This window comes from Micromesistius poutassou, assembly GCF_964030765.1.
Source record: "Micromesistius poutassou genome assembly, chromosome: 11".
Classification (NCBI taxonomy): Eukaryota; Metazoa; Chordata; class Actinopteri; order Gadiformes; family Gadidae; genus Micromesistius; species Micromesistius poutassou.
In genome coordinates, this window is record NC_140281.1 from 19663909 (window position 1) to 19681132 (window position 17224).

Sequence of the window (17224 nt, forward strand, 5' to 3'; positions counted from 1 at the left end):
GCTTTGGATAAAAGGGTCTGCTAAACGCCCTCAATGTAAATGTAGAACATCGTCTATGATAGACCGGCTTGTGGTATTGTACAACCTGAAAATAACTAACTAGGGTTCATAACATTTGTATTACAAATGTTTCTACAATAGCTTGTTTGAACTGATCATTGTGACTTTTCTTTTCTGCTTCACAGATTATAAATAATGGCTCAGGCTGTCCACCCAATTCTCTCAGTTTGCCCCTCACGGGCACTCGTAACTGAGAAGTTCAGGGTGCTGGTGGAGAATCTGCCTCCTGGTCTTTCAGTCACTTTGCACTCTCTTCACTGCGCTGAGACAAAAGAGAAGTGGGAGGCGTTCGGACACTATGTCGCTGACAATACAGGGACTGTCGATGGTAGATATTATTCTGATGGCTATTTGACCTCAAGCATTACTTAAATTCACATGCAGAACTTATGTTCTGCATGTGATTCTGCCTGATGTTAAAAAAATCAACAACGGTTCATTCATGTTCCGTCAACTAATGCATGATTGATGACATGTTTGCCATTCCAACTGGTATCTGGATTGATTCCACAGTTTCGCAAGACGCTAGTCTGGGGGGAACATACACAGGAAAGGAACCGATGGGTTTGCTGTGGAGTTTGACCCCTGTTCCAGGATCTAAAGAGTATGCAGTGTAAGGTATACAGTGTTAGGCTTTGACCCTCATCAGGTCTGATGAGGGTCAAAGCTTAACTCCTTGACACTTATGTACATTTAAAACATGTTGAAATAAATTAAGAGCAAAGCAGCGTTCACTTGAACCAGGGCTTAAATTTCAGCACGGGACTGCAGGTATTTTCAAATCCCGCAAAAATCCCACAAATCCCACACAAATTTCACTTTGTTGTCTTTATAAGAACGCAACGTGTGAATTCGGGTCTATTGACTTCACTTGATGAACCATCTTCTGATTTCGGTGGTGCATCTATCCATGTACAATCTTTGATCTGGCGACAAACACACACACACATGCGCGCACAGGCACACTGAACCCCTTCACGCTTGCTCCTTCTCACTCTCTCCCTCTCAAAAGTTGTACACGACCCATGTGCTGTTCTTGGCAATTATTTCCATCGCTATGAGCTGCTGATGCTTTCAGTAGGCTAATGCAAAAATGGAACGCTGGCTTAAATGTACCTACAATTTCAGCGCAGCATTGCCGGTATTGCGCAATCTGTACACATTCATGGTACATCAGGATACTGATGTACCATGAATGTGACTAAGAGAGGAGGGGGAGAAACTAATTGGAGTGTATATAGGTAAGAAAATGAGTCAGCAACTACTTCCATAGTACATGTACATGGATTAAAAGTTAATGAATTCATTGAAAACAAAGGGATTTCTTCTTTTCTTCATGTTTCAACTGCGCAAAGATAAAGCAAAAGACAGAGTATAGTACACGACAGTTAAAATAATAGCACATGAGGACATTTGATTAAGGAATTTAATGAAGATAATCCATTAAATTAGTGTTGGGGGGCCAAGTGTAAGACTAATTCTAAGCTCGCAAGTAGTATCCCCCCCAAACTTTAAAAATCCCCCCTATGTGGAGCTCTTGAGGGGGGAATTCCCCCCCCCCCCCCCCCCATTTTGAAAAATGAAATTTAAACCCTGCTTGAACACATGATTGTCTTCCTCAGTTTGCACAGGGATGACGTGGTGACACCCCAGGAGGTGCTCATCTCGGTGTATCAGGGCCACCTCTCTGAAGGCTTCAGTCAGAATCCTCCCCTGGCCTCAGTGGTGGCCGAGAGGTGGTACATGGCACCGGGAGTGAAGAGGATCAGAGTGCAAGAGAAGGAGATCGATGGCATCCTCTTCATACCTCCGGGTATGTTCCAATAGCCTCTTCCCCCCCCCCCCCCCCAGGGGAGTCGTTAGCCAAGCGTTCTCTGGATCTAAACTGTTGTACTCCTCAGGTTCTGGACCCTTTTCGGGAGTGTTTGACTTATGGGGCATGAAGGAGAATGCGTCGGAGGGCCGTCCCGCATTGCTTGCGTCTCAAGGTTTCATAGTCTTTGTGGTCAACTACGTCATTCCTGGAAGAGGATTCACCTTGGACTATTTTCTGGTCTGTGATGTCTTTGTCCGTGCCTCACCTTCTTTCTGTCGTTGGCTGTACTTTCTCTCGATCCTGTGCAGCTGTTGATCTGTGGATTTGTTATGTGATCTAATAGGAGTGTTCTGGGTCATCTTTGTCTGTACAGAGGGCATTTCAGTTTTTCCAGGAGCATCCACTAGTGATCAGCAACAGAGTTGGACTCCTTGGCATATCTGTGGGTGCAAACGTGGTTCTCAATATGGCATGCCGCAACGAAGCTATCCGTGTAAGTGTTTCCACGAACTTGGCGGATATGCGTTGTCTTCTTTTCAACTGTACGATGTGTCTTAACCATGTTGTGTTCCAGCCTCGCTGCTGTATCTCTATCAATGGAACCCATTTATTGTTCAAAGAGACGGTACTCCAAATGGTAAACGACAACTTTAAAATGTAAGTCTCTTTTTAGATGTCAATTGGTGTCGATGTTGATTGCTATCAAATGCCATAGAAATTCCAATGGAAAAACAGGACAAAAGTATGCTTTTCTGGATTACTTGTCTGGATTACTACAATAGTCGACAAATGCCCATTTATGTCCCTAATACAAATATGGATATTGCTTTATTGGAGTCAGATGATTGAATAACTTTTTCCATCAGGAAGCAACACACCCTTGTGGCAAATGAGCAAAACCATATAATTCTACGAAGCCTATCCCTACCGGACCCAAAAGATGCAACTATGAATGTAGGTACACACATGCACATGCACGCACGCACAAACAATGAACTCAATAATATTGTTTCTCATATCTTTGCTAGGTGGAAAATATCAATTGTCCACTATTGCTGGTTGTTGGGGAAGATGATAACAATTTCGCATCTGCAGAATGTGCAGAGTTGGTAAGTGGCCAGACTAGAGTCTTCATTTATTAAACAAGAAGTCTAATCGAGATCGAGATCTCTTTCAAGAGAGACCTGTATACAAATAAACACATATACACAAGTTTGACAAGACAAGCACATCTGTCAATACAAACTGTGTATCCAAAGTTAAACAGAAAGGGATGAGCAGAAGGTTACATGCATCGTACGAGAAGCTGACTTTAAGTAAATGATCTGATGAAAGAGACTAAATCAGGGTTTCTAAATGTTCTTGTATGCTGCAAACTACTTAAAACCTGATTTGCCAAGCTCAGTTTTTATAAGTGGTCCATCGAGATTCTAGACCTTTAAAATCCTTCTACCTACACATCATTTATTGATAATTGATTCAAATCCAACCACTGACTCTGTATATTGTACATACATTGTAGCAAGATAAGAGAGGCTTGCTGACAGACCACACAGTAATGATAGTAATGGTCTTAAACTGTTTTGGTTTTTTGGCCTGGAACAAAACACATGTTTATAAGGCGATGCAGATTGGAACATGGGACTGAACAGAAGCTCACATTTCCCTCACAGGTAGCAAAGAGGATGCACAAGGTGGGCAAGGAGGACCTGGTGACCATACTGAGCTATCCAGGGGCTGGACACATAATCAGTGTGCCTTATGCCAGCCTTATCCGAACTGCCACTTTCCCTTTTCCATTCTACGACAAGAAAGGTGAAAATAAATTCAATTGTTTATTTAGTATGGTTAAAAATTGTGTTTTGTCCTAATTAGGGATTGTTGGTTGTGTGTGTGTGTGTGTTGCAGTACTTGCACTGTGGGGAGGACAACCCAAGCCTCATGCATTTGCTCAAGAAGACTGTTGGGACAAGAGCTTGGCCTTCCTCAAGCAACATCTGTACCCTGATCCTCGGGGGGGACCCTGTGTCTCCGATGCATCGCTGTGAATGTACAGACAGCAGTTGCTTTTGGTGACAGTACGTCTGAGCGAGACTATCAGGTTTTGCGGTTCATTTGTGATATTTTCTTCTCCTTAAGTGTCACAGATCTCAGGGGTGGGATGTGCAAGTGTTTGTGTTCAGGGTGGCGGTATGCTGGGCAAAGACACTGAATGGCCGGTAGTCGTTCCACTTCAGGGCTCCTACCCTGTGACTATAAGCTGAGAGGGGAAACATTCAAATAAACTATTTTAAACGTCCCCAGGGAGACGTTGACAAATGGGACAATCAAATAAATCCAACCAATGATTAGATGTAATGGTGTAATATTCAGCTCCACCCCTTTCACAATCACAAATACAAAAGCTACAGGGAACTTCACCTTCACTTCAAATTATTAGATTATTAAGTATATTCTGTAGCTGGGTATTTTATTTTTAATATGCTATTGTGTGTAGTTATATATTCTGCTATGTCTGGGTAATTATATATATTCTATTCTGTGTGGGTATTTAAATAGTCTTTTGTGACTATGTCCCCTGTCTCAGGGCCGGGGCATCACGGGGGAGTTGTCTATAAGGGTGGGGGTTTATTCTATTGGGGTGGACAGGGAAGTTATGTTGAATGCCATCGGGCGGGGAGCCGGCTTCTGGGACCTTCAGTGTTGATCTCCTCTGTCGTGTTTCTGTATTATGTTCTTGTTGTCTTCTTCCTTAATAAATGTTCAACGTTGACTGCAGTTTGGGGTATTGGTATTTTGTGTCCTGGTTTCCCGCTCGGCCACAGAGGAACCCAAGTGACGGCACATTCATGTAATTGCTTCATGGGTTAGATAGTCGTTTTGTAACTTAAGAGGAATGAATGAAAAATGAAATGCATGTTAACTGGGGCTATTTACACACAAACACACACTCATACTGTGTGTGAGTGTGTATGTGTACATTTGCACATTAATATTTATTCTTTAATGGCATCAAAATGTGCATGGCCTGTGACTCAAATGACCACAGTTCCTAGGAGAAATTTGATTTGAGCGTTCTAACTGCTCAAGTAAGACAGTCAATTGACAAAACAACATGGCTGCCAGAGGCTTAAAATGCAAACTTTAAGATTAAGATACACTTATTGTCCTTGAAGGATATTTGTCGTGGACTCCATGCTGTCATATAAAGCTGCTTTACAATAATAACAGTACATGTACAGACAATACATACAGGCCCCAGGCCACATATACACAGTATACAAGAGACATACACACCCACCCAAACCCTCCCTCGCCCACTGTATTATACCATGGGTCATGAATAGTATAGTTGCACAGTTTATTTGGTCCTGGGGGCATTTAGGATCTTAATTGAGGTGGGCACAAATGAATTACTAAAACGGTTCAGCCTGCAAGTGGGGACTCTGAAGCGTCTACCTGATGGTAGAAGCTGGTATTCTGTGTGCAGAATATGTGTCTGGTCAGAAAAGATTTTTTCAGCTTGTCTGAGCACAGACTGCTTAAAGATGGACTGCATGGGGAGCTTTTCAGACCTCCCCATCACCTTCATAGCCGATTGAATCAGGCGCCCAATTTTTGATTTCAGCTGGACAGAAAGGTTACCGTACCAAGCAGACAGTGGACTGATATTTTGTGACTCATGATAGCTAATTCAGCAATATAACCATTCTATTCTGTAAAGTGAAATCATACCATCTTCAGTCCGGCCAATAATGCCGTCAGGCATTGTCCAATCTCAATACAACCATTGAACGTTTTGTCTGAACATCAAAGTATGTTAAACTCTTATTTGTGTTTCACACCAAGTGGTGTCTTATGGAAAGGGCCACCAAGAGTCCTGTGTTTACACACCTTGAGGTATTGGGTCAATAGACAAAGAATTGAACTCACAAAAAACATTGCAACATAAATAAAGCCTAATATTGTAAAAGGTCTTGTGTGCACCCTGCTAACTGTCCCAAAGGACACCCTCATTGTCATGTAGACCTGTTCAGAAAATGTCAAGTTGGCTCATGAAGGCATAGGCTATAAATGTAAGAAATCTTTCTCCCACCTGCCAACTATGATGCTTTGATAACACAATACAATGTAAACCCTTGATAAGCACCATGTGTTTTATTTATATGAAAGCAAGTGAACTTCATTTACATTTAGGGTATTTAGCATACGCTTTTATTCAAAGCAACTTACAATGGTTAATACACACCAATGGCGGAGTTAACCATGCAAGGCGACAGCCAGCTCGTCAGGAGCAGTTAGGGTTAAGTGTATTGCTCAGGAACACAGCGACACTAGGAGGAGCCGGGGATCAAACTAGGAACCTTCCGGTTACAAGTCAACCTGCTCTACCTCCTGAGCTAAGCCGATGTGTGCTGATAGATCAGTCTACCAGCCACCAAGTGGACTGTAGCAAACGTTGCTCATCTATCTAGGTCAAGTGTACTTTATGATTCACTTTCGCATGCTAGAACGATTTGACAAATATATACTGTATATTTTTTATTATTCTCTGAAAGAAACGGTTGTGTAAAGACAAAATACACTAGAATTGAAAGAGGTTGTAGGCTGTCTTTACACAACTGTATTGGCAGCCAGCTTGCTTATGCTACTGTGATTGGGCAAACTCTACATTGCCCATGAGAGACATCTTGTGGTTAGAAAATAAAATGAACCTTTTTGAGCTTCAACGCTTTGTGTGTGAATACTTGTGAGATGAACAACGCAGCATGACAATATAAATGGCTGGCTAAATAAATCCAGAGACTTCATTTTATATTAAACCAAGACTTTATGCAGGTTATTCAATACCACAATAAAAATAATACAGATGCTCTGAAGAACAAACAGGCTACAGAGGCAAAACATAAATCCCTGTGCTTGCTTACAAAAGACAGGTCCCAGGATTACATTATGGCCAGAGAGGTTGTGTTGAGATTAACACAATGTGATGCATTCACAATCAGCTCACGAATTTGCCATGTCCCTTGAACTGCTGTGAATCCCGGTCTTTGGTGTTAAAGGTCCCATGACATGCCACCAGGTGTGAGTGTGATTAGCCGTTACAAGCCATTTTGAAAAGGTGCCGCTTCTGACATCACAAGTGGGTGTGCCCACCTAGATGTGTGCTGGATAAATCAGTCTACCAGCCTACCCAGTGGACTGTAGCAAACGTTGCTCATCTACCCAGCACACATCTAGGTGGACAACACCCACCTGTGATGTCAGAAGCAGCACATTTTCAAAACTGCTTGTGCCGGCTAATCACACTCACACCTGGTGGTATAATATGTCACCTTTAAACACAAGAAGCATATGCCCTGAAACCCCCCCCCCCCCCCCCCCCACCACCACCCGCGCCCTAAAGTCCGTCTCATCCCAGCCCTTCCGGGTATCAGACCATGTCCACCAGTTTAAACTTGCCCTCCTGCAGGTTGGGCAGGACGTTGATAAAGGTCTTGTAGAGAACCACGCCCCTGGGCAGCTTGCAGATGACGGCGGTAGCCTCCGGACTGCGGGGGGGTGGGACATAGATCTCCTTGGTGAAGCGGACCTCGCCGTCCTCCAGGGCGTACAGCGTGTTGTTGGTTCCCATCCCCACCTGGTGGCCGACGAGGAGTACCGGGAGACATGAGACAGGAAAATGTGCGGGTGGCCATTCGTCGTGGTTATGTAAAGACAGCATCTGGCATCTGAAGTTAAACTCAAAAGTGGTGAAGAGAGGATGACTCACATGAGCGCCTGGGTGATACCTCAGGCCTCGCTGTGTTGCCAGGATGTTCCCCGCATGGACAAAATTTCCTGGTTAAACAGAATGGAAAAGAGTCATCATCAGTCGGCTGCAGACGGACCACCCAAATTGTTACGCTAATAATCGTATAAGATAACTAGTATTGAATCTAATTCATGTAATGCGGTTTTACCAAATAACAAGTTTACCCCACCAGGGTTAAGTGGTCAACCCTTGGTTATAATTTGACCTCCCCTATTGGTCGAATTGGAATGGACTACATGTTGGACAATCACTGTGTGCAAGTTATTCTAAATATGCATTTGCGCTCATTGTGAGAGGCTTGCTCAGATGAATGTCAGGCGTAATCACATAAATGCCAGTGTGTTCAGATACAATTCAAAGAGTTATTAAACTGAATGTAACTGTACCGTCGTGCTTCTTGAAGCCATATCTCCGACCAGGGCTTTTACCTCCCAGGTTCTTGCTGCTACCGCCAGCTTTCTTTGAGGCAAACCTTACAGAGTCAATGAATGAGGATTGGCAAGGCAGCAATAGCCCTAAAACACAAAAAAAGATATGCATAAGTTAAGATACACCCAGTGCTTAATGGTATCCCTTCTTAATGGTTAATGTACAAAACATGTGCACAAAACAAGGTTAAATACTGAGCAGCGTCAGATCTAAAGACACGCAACCGTAACCTTAACATCACAAGCAGCAGGTCACATTCATCAGTGTGAAAATCAAAATACAGAATACACAGAGCAAAACATAAGAACAGTTTAGATGTTCTAATGTGTACCTGTTCTTGTTCGGAACACCAAGGACGCGAGCGCCGCCATCTTGCATCACGTGACCTATTGGAAGTGGAACGCGTCACACGGCGTTGGGATGTGATGACGCACTTACGTAGCTAACGTAAAATATGGCGGCGGGAAGCTCAAAACAACAGGGACGGATGTTTTGGTTTACGCGTTAACGTTTTGAAAGTGAATACTTTCCTCTCAACGACTTTTTGTAACCCCATGTTTTAGTCTAGTAGGGGCGTTGAGAATGAGCATTCACAATCACGGCAGCGGCCGTAGTGACTCGGAAGAGGAGTTCCCCGTGTACGACTTCCTGCAGGCGGGCCGCCGCGGCTCCCGGACGACGGGCGGCGCGGCGGATCTCGTGGTGCTGGACAGCTCCGACACCGACGTCGCGTCCCCCTCCTCCCTGCCCGCGGCGGGCGTCCCCCGTGTTGACGTCATGATGCTCAGCAGCAGTGACTCTGAGGAGGAGGCACCCTACGTCCCCTTGGCGCTTAGACTCAAACAGAGGCAGGCGCCCGTGGTGAATGTTCCCGGAAACGCCAAAGATTCCCACCGAAGTCACACGCCGTGTTATCCAAAACAAAGTGTCCCGGCCCGGGTCCAAACGGTGGCGACCACCGCTGCCGAGGAGAGGTCGGCCCTTAAGTCATGGGAGCCACCTCCCACCACGCTCACCGCAACAATCGCAGGACCCTCCAAAGCATGCCTGGCCAAGAGCACTGCGGCAGGGCAGTGCCTTAAGACCAGCAGGGAGGAGGTGAAGAGGAGGGACAGAGGGGACAAGGAGAACCGGAAGGTGGAGCTGGAGAGACAGAAGGCCGAGCGCAAAGCCGCGCTGGAGGCTGCCAAGGCCTTGAGGCCGGAGGAGTGTATCAAACACATTGTGGTGGTGGTAGACCCAGGTAAACACTCAGCATGTATCAAAAACGTGCTAGACCCAGGTAAACACTCAGCATGTATCAAACACATGGTGGGGGTAGTGGTAGACCAACCCTCACAAACTTGGTAGACCTGGGGCCTCATGTACTAAGACTTGCGTGGATTTCTGACTAAAACTTTGCGGACGCCAAAATCTGGAAAGCTGCTGCGCACAAATAAATCCGGATGTATAAATCCTTGCGTAAGCACGATTTCACGCAGATTCTCTTTGTACATCGCAATTAACGTGAAATTGACCCAGAGACACTTGACCGCACATGCACGAGCCCGACTCTCCGCCCAGTCTCCTCCCTCATTTAATATGCTAATTCGTATAAATGGGCCTGCAGTAGTGCGCTCGTTGAGAAAGGAGAACATGGATAAAGGAAGAAAAAATAACTTTAGTGAATGCGAGGTGGAGGTGCTGAAATAAGATCTTGTTTGGTTCTCTGTCCTCCGGAATCAGCACCAAAAGCAAAAAACTGGCGTGGGAAAAGGTTGCCAAGTCGGTCAATGAGGTTGGGGCGGAAAGCCGAACTGTGGCTGACATAAAAAAAAGTGGTCGGACATCAAGGTGGACGTAAAAAGAAAGGTGTCTGCCTACCAGAGAAGAGTGGGTCAGACGGGCAGCGGGGCGGAGTCTGGGAGCTCGCCCTATTTGAGCAAAGGGTGGCAGCTGTGATTTGGGATCGGCTCCTTTTTGACCAAAAAATCATAATAGTCGCGGAACACCCGTTAATTTCGAATGCGACCATCTTCTAACAAGGCCAACACTGCCATTGTCAACCTATTGATTATTGCCACATTTTGCGCATGCTTTTTTATTCTCATTTATTTGGATGCATGCTGACGATAGCTTGTATCCATACACCCAATGTGTCAATAATATGTACATAATTCGAAATTGGCCGACTGGTTCATTGATGGATTGATTTTAAGTAACAATGGCTTGTGCTTACTCCACTCAACATCACATAATAATATTGCAGTCAAGAATTTCACAACAAATGTGTGAAGAGAGATCATATGTCATGCGTGGTCCGGAGAATGTGTAACGTTTAATAAACAAGCCATCACTGAAAATAATATTGCTGGGGCTTCCTTTTAATTCCAATATTGACAATTTAGTTTTATGGGTCTGTTTAGGTTAGCCTAACAACAGTGTCACATTATGCGTCTCGACAACAATAACGCATGATTGAAGCGCATTTAAGATCACGCATTCCGACGTTCAAATCCACTTCGAACTCGCCTCATATTGCAATATTACTTCATGACTCGTGATCGCGTAGGCTTAATGCTGTGATTGTCTGCTGTGTTCCAGGGCTGGTCCTGCTGGAGGGAGGGGGTAATCTCCTAACCTCGCTCCAAGAGCTCGGCTGCTCCTGTGCCATCGAGAAGCAGCCACTCCCCCGTAGCGTCAGCTGGCTCAGAAGAGCCCCGTCACAGCAGGTACGGCTTACCTCGCATCGAAATAACAACACTCCTGTTGTCACACAGACAACTGTTTGGCTGACGGGAAATTGTATTTTCAAGGTAAACTCCTTTTTCAGTCTCTCCCCATGGTTATCACACAGATTGGAGAATTGCGATGTAGGGCTTGACGTCAGGAAGACGTATTTCAGTTTTTTGTTCAAACCCCTGTCATTTTGCACCCATATTGCATATCTAGATCAATGCAATGGATACATACATGTTCATAATAGAGTTCCTGTCACTGTTCTCCTCATGGGGTTTCACTTCCTTGCAGAACCTAATGTAGTATAAATTCCTCTTCTCTCCATCCGTTCATCCAGCTGAGTGAGGAGAGCAGTGTACCAGAGGCCCATGTGGTGATACAGATGAACGCAGATGACTTCATCGCTCTGGTCCATAACTACACTCAGGTTGGTGAAACTTCTGCACTTGAAGCTACATAGACTGTGTGAGATTAGTTGACTAGATTGTGTGTGTGTGTGTGTGTGTGTGTGTGTGTGTGTGTGTGTGTGTGTGTGTGTGTGTGTGTGTGTGTGTGTGTGTGTGTGTGTGTGTGTGTGTGTCCACCTGATAGATTCCAATGTTAACCTTTTTCTTTTGTATGTAGATGGATTTTAAGGGCGTATTTACACCAGGAAGGTCCGTCAGTTTGCTCTCGTTGGTCCTGACCAAAGTACAATGTTTATTTTTTAGTTTTGGTCTGGTTCCTTTTCACATTGCAATTTTCGCAACATTCACAGAATTTGACAACAAACCCACATGTGTGCAAAGATCGTTCAATTATTGGACGAAAAGGTCTGGGCGGGGTAAAGCGTTAAATAAAAAAAAGTGTGTGGGGGGGGGAAAGGGCCGGTGAAATTAAACAATCATGGAAATCCAACATGATATACATTGATCTGCGGACCGGTCTAACTCCTTCTCCCTCATCCTGATGTGGAATGTTTTTAAATGCAACAGCATTTTTATGTGTGTTTTCCAGCATATTTTTTTATGTGCTTTTGTCGGACCGTCGGGTGAAAATGAGTCGTGGCTCAACACGGAGCAAAGAGGAGACGGAATGTCTATAGCATATCGGACCCAAGTATCCAATAGACATTCCGTCTCCTCTTTGCGGGTGCCTGTTACGTCCAAAGAGGCGAATGATTTTTAGAACTGGATCGGACTGAGGTGCGGTCACTTTCATATCTCAAGCGAACTGCACCAGGGAATTGTTTGGAAGCAAACCGAGACCACCTCTCCGGCTGGGTCTCGGTCCGGCTGTTTGGTCCGCACCAGAGTTCAATGGTTTGTATTCAATAATAACGCTCTGTGTGCGGAACGGCTAGACTGTGAAGTGTGAATTGGCCTTTATCCCCTCCCACTCCCCTGGAACACAGGAGCAGAGGCATGGGAGGACTGGTCAAGGTCCTGGTCTAAGCTGCTGGGTCCAGGAGCTGCGGGCCCGGAACCCTGGTCGAATCATCAGCCTGGTCGTGGTGGACCTGGAGAAGCACTACAGGTATGGGGACATTAAGCACAACAGTCTGGGCCCCTCCAAGCACTACAGGTAGAGACTTTCAGCAGAACAGTCTGGGCCCCTACAAGCACTACAGGTAGAGAGACATTCAGCACCACAGCCTGGGCCCCTATAAGCACTACAGGTAGGGGGACATTCAGCAGAACAGCCTGGGCTCCTATAAGCACTACAGGCAGGGGGACATTCAGCAGAACAGCCTGGGCTCCTATAAGCACTACAGGTAGGGGGACATTCAGCAGAACAGCCTGGGCTCCTATAAGCACTACAGGTAGGGGGACATTCAGCAGAACAGCCTGGGCCCCTATAAGCACTACAGGTAGGGGGACATTCAGCACCATAGTCTGGGCCCCTATAAGCACTACAGGTAGGGGGACATTCAGCACCACAGCCTGGGCCCCTATAAGCACTACAGGTAGGGGGACATTCAGCACCACAGCCTGGGCCCCTATAAGCACTACAGGTAGGGGGACATTCAGCACCATAGTCTGGTCCCCTATAAGCACTACAGGTAGGGGGACATTCAGCAGAACAGCCTGGGCCCCTATAAGCACTACAGGTAGGGGGACATTCAGCACCATAGTCTGGTCCCCTATAAGCACTACAGGTAGGGGGACATTCAGCGGCAAGAGCCTGGGCTCTTGCACCACATTTCTTTCTCAATAACAAATATGGTCAATATAAAAATGCCACACCTCCTACTAGTATCGCTTGAAGCTGGACTTTGGTCTATGAATTGATACTATTAATTTCATGATTATTACCATTAAGGTTGCATTTGATGGTCATGATTTTTAACTCCTGACTTTTTCTTAACCCTTCATGCCTACCTTCTGAAGGTTTTCTCCCGCTGGGTTTGGGGAGGTTCTCCTCTAGGTCCTTTAAAGGGCTTTGGGTTGGGGAGGGAGGGGAGGGGAGAGGGGGTAGTATAGCGGGGAAACTGTGACGAAGGGATGAACTAACAAAAACCGCCTTGACTCTCCAGAGCCCAGAAGTCCCACGGTCAGAAGAAGCTCCGGGGGTCAGTGCTTGGCGAGGAGCGAGGTGGCGGAGGCGGCGGTGGCGGGGCCAAGCGGAGCAGGAAGCCCCAGGTGGAGCCGCCCCCGGACGTGTCCCGGGTGGACGTGGAGGAGGTGGGTGGCCGCTCTCCAACGCCGGGTCACAGGCTCACAGTGAAGTGCCCAGTCGTTTTATGATCCCTCTGTAAACAGCTCTCTCCCGGTTGACATTTATATCCCTGTCGAAGACGCACACGCAGTCACAGCCGTTTGTCACCAGGGCACACACAGGAGGGAACACTCCAGACAGAAACTGCCGACGGTTAGTTTGCAAAGAGACCACACCTAATTATGAGGAACTAATTAAGTGCCCTTAATGAGCATCTCCTTATTTTCTTGATCAAAAGAGAGACTGCACCATGTAGGTGTATTAGTATCATAAAATCTGATTTGTTGTTGGTGATTCATACTGCAGGGGCAGGGGGCGATTTGAAATGAGCCAAATACCCGAGACAGGACCAATAGTCAAAATTTTGGTGTCAACCACTCTATTTCATCCTAGACAAACCAGAAAGGGGGCTCAATGTTCAAAATACCGGAATTGTCCTTTAAATATAACGTAGCAGTACCTAGGTTACGGTATATTTCACGGTTGGGCCACCTCTTGCATGAGAAATGCTGTGGCGGTTTCAAACACAACAATGTCACCCCCATAATGACATTATTTCAAGCAAAACTACGGGGCTACCACTGGGACAAATATCAGTCATACAGGTGAAGGCATTTCCGGTCACCTCGCGCACCCAAACATGCACACATATCAATATATCATATCATATATATATATATATATATATATATATATATATATATATATATATATATATATATATATTTATAAAACGGGTGGCTTAAATCAAGCGATCTGATTGGTTCCCAACTGTTGTATATTGAGCGTATACACACAGCTATGACGCCTGTTCAGTTTACAGAGTTCAGTATCACTCCGCGCCTAACTCTAACTGTTGTTTATTTATATATAAAAGCAATAGCATAGTTCACTGAAGCCTAAAAAACATGTTGATTGATGGAGAGGGTGGAAATGTTGTAAAGCAATAGGCACACGGTGAGTGAACTCGATAGTAGGCTAAATTGCCGGCGAACCAAGCTACCGTCTTTAGCCTAGCCTTCTCTCTGAAGAATGCTACAGTGTGTTGCATAGCAACCGCCGTACACTTTGCCGGCAGCCAGGAGGAACTACTTTTTTGTATTCGTTAAAAAAAAATGCTTTTCCGACTTTCTAGCTTTTTCAAAATTGAGGGTGTCTATGACTTTCATTTCGCCACGTACTTACGTAACCGTTTTATAAAAGCAATAGATCACTTCAGTCAGTGGTATACGGTCATTATACCACAGTTAAGGGGCGTTGTCCGTTGGCGACCACAGCCTGTCATGATCTATTGCTTAAATATATCATATCAATAACAAGTCAGGGCATTAATGGATAAGTTAAGAATATGAAAACAGTAAATCACAGAATATATAGCATAAGTATTTGCTCTTTGCCGAACCTGTAATATTAAACAGCACAATTCAAGTAAAGCAAAAGTGGTAATTTACAATAATTAATTGCGAAACCATGACGACCTACATAGTGGCAAAACAATCCACTGCGCCTATGCCTGGTCGCCATGTACAGGCCCTATCACCACCGTCACTTTATTCCCCACAGGCGGTCGTACATCTGCAGCTGCACACCGGGGTGCAAGTGCGTTTCCTGGCGACATGGAAGGACTTTTCAGATCACATCGCCATGACAACCAAAGCTATAGCAGAGGCCCCTTTCAAGTAAGGAAACCCAGTAGAACAAAGCGAGGTGTGTGCGTCCCCATCCGTGTGTAATATAGTGTGTGTGTGTGTGTGTGTGTGTGTGTGTGTGTGTGTGTGTGTGTGTGTGTGTGTGTGTGTAGGCACGGCCGGGATAACACAGGCTTTTCCTTCTGCCTGGAGAGTGAGTGGGCGGGGGGGCAGAAGGTGGACCGTCTCGGTAAAGGCCTACTGCAGGTGTGGAAGAGGCAGATCCAGCAGCTCAACAGAGTCAGCCCAGACATGGCCTCCGCTATCCTGGGGGCCTATCCGTCTCCTCAACTCCTCAAACAGGTTAACAGCCTGCTCACGTCCCTCCCTGTTTCACACATTTTCATCAATAGTAAAAAAAAATAATAACAATCTGGCTCATTTTAAGATGGAGTAAGCAATAAAGTGTACTGTAAAAACACACATACCGTGATGGCAATACTGGAATGTTTTCCTTGGAAGACACTGTGAAATTAAAAAGTTTTTTCATGCTGTCAGGCAGGTTTATTTTTTTTTAGCAGCATATTTACATTCCCAGCGTACTAACACGTTCACAGCTGGATAATCCATTTAAAAACGTTTGCATATACTAATTAGCTCAATTTCCTTCGCTTCATCACCTGTCTGTTTGGGCATGGCACAATCCGTAGTAACCCTGCTTCAAGTGTGTGTGTTTTCTGCGCTTTATGCCCAATAAAGTCAACATAGCCTCTGTGTGTCTGTCTGTCTCTATGCACATGTGTCGTCATGGTGATGTGTCGTCATTGACAACCCCAGGCGTACCGGGGTTGCCGGACGGACCGCGAGAGGACCTCCCTGCTGTCGGAGCTCCTGATTCGCCGAGGGGAGGGCGTGACGTCCACCAGCCGGCGGGTGGGGCCGGAGCTGTCCCGGCGTCTCCACCTCCTGCTGAGCTCGGAGGACGCCCAGCAGACGCTGGACTCCACCACCTGACCGCCGAGCAAGGCACCGACCGCTGCTCCCCTGGTGTTTTTCGTGATGTCTGTTCGTGCAACAAATGCTTTCTTGGAGTGCTATGGTATTTTATTTCTTATACATTATTTTATGAACGGAAGAAGTTAAAATATTTTTACTTCATTCATGTTGATGCAAGTACTTTGACTGGTAATGCAATTCTGTTTATTTAAAGCGTGTGTACATATACAGTATATTGTTTGTGCGCTATTACTTTATAGCATACCCTGGCCTTGGTATATTATTAAATCTTTAAAATGCAAAAAAGTATTTCCAAACCCGTATTTCAATTTTATTCCAGCAGAAATTATTTATCGTGCGGTTAAACGTAGGCAGAACTACAACCAAATAGCTTGGAGCTCAACGGCCGACCTGTAAAGTAGTTAAATGAAGCATTATTCAAGGAATAACTCACTGGCCCACATCTCGCCACTGGGCCCAAACTGAATGATGTGCGGCTGGTCTCCCAGCTCTGTTTGTCTCCATGGCTGTGGCGGGTAGAACTCATTATGGCCTCCTGTTTGCACTCTCCAGCCCGGTGGTAAATCCTCTGAGTAACCCACTCCGCTCGACACACTAAGCCTGTGGCTCGTTTTCAGCACATTAACAGAAACGGAGCCAAGAAGCGATGAGGGTTTGGAGCAGGGTGAAAAAAACAAAACAATCAAATGCAGGGTAACGAGGCATTTAATGGTGTTAAGAGATGAGCAACACGGCAGTTCTTAGAAAATACAGAGCAGGCCCCCTCTGTGGAGAGTAGCGACAGGCTGGCAAGACACATGGCGGCAATATTCCACGTGAAAGTGGACATAACGTTGTCGTTTGATTCCGCAAACATGTCACAGACCGCTGGCTGAAGGATACTGGTGAGCCCTATAAAACCAGTGAACACGTTATTGTTCTGAGTGGTTTGAAACTGAATTGCTCAACATACCTTTATAGCGCTGCCAGATGGAGATGGAGATCTAAATTTACCTTTGGGAAATACATATCGGTTTATCTATCTGGTGTACATTATAAAACCTT

The 17224-nt window shown here is 45.5% G+C and overlaps 3 protein-coding genes across 3 annotated transcripts; 2 read left to right on the top strand and 1 right to left on the bottom strand.

Annotated features, from left to right (window-relative positions):
* Positions 1 to 195: 195 nt before the first annotated feature.
* LOC311355483 (bile acid-CoA:amino acid N-acyltransferase-like) lies at positions 196 to 3924 on the top strand (the record flags this gene model as incomplete). The annotated part of the gene is made up of 9 exons (XM_084475236.1): positions 196 to 388; positions 574 to 673; positions 1683 to 1873; positions 1962 to 2113; positions 2250 to 2369; positions 2451 to 2501; positions 2905 to 2985; positions 3550 to 3691; positions 3785 to 3924. The coding sequence occupies 9 exons, from the start codon at positions 196 to 198 to the stop codon at positions 3922 to 3924; spliced, it is 1170 nt and encodes a 389-aa protein (XP_084331362.1).
* Positions 3925 to 6687: 2763 nt separating this feature from the next.
* mrpl27 (mitochondrial ribosomal protein L27) lies at positions 6688 to 8517 on the bottom strand. The gene is made up of 4 exons (XM_084475171.1): positions 8452 to 8517; positions 8078 to 8206; positions 7650 to 7717; positions 6688 to 7517 (listed from the first exon to the last, which is right to left on the bottom strand). Exons 1-4 carry the CDS (start codon positions 8489 to 8491, stop codon positions 7311 to 7313), a joined length of 444 nt encoding a protein of 147 aa, XP_084331297.1. The 5' UTR covers positions 8492 to 8517; the 3' UTR covers positions 6688 to 7310.
* Positions 8518 to 8585: 68 nt separating this feature from the next.
* Positions 8586 to 16356, top strand: eme1 (essential meiotic structure-specific endonuclease 1). Its single transcript, XM_084475125.1, has 8 exons — positions 8586 to 9363; positions 10704 to 10831; positions 11176 to 11265; positions 12232 to 12353; positions 13354 to 13501; positions 15099 to 15214; positions 15337 to 15526; positions 16001 to 16356. Exons 1-8 carry the CDS (start codon positions 8703 to 8705, stop codon positions 16175 to 16177), a joined length of 1632 nt encoding a protein of 543 aa, XP_084331251.1. The 5' UTR covers positions 8586 to 8702; the 3' UTR covers positions 16178 to 16356.
* The last annotated feature ends 868 nt before the right edge of the window (positions 16357 to 17224 follow it).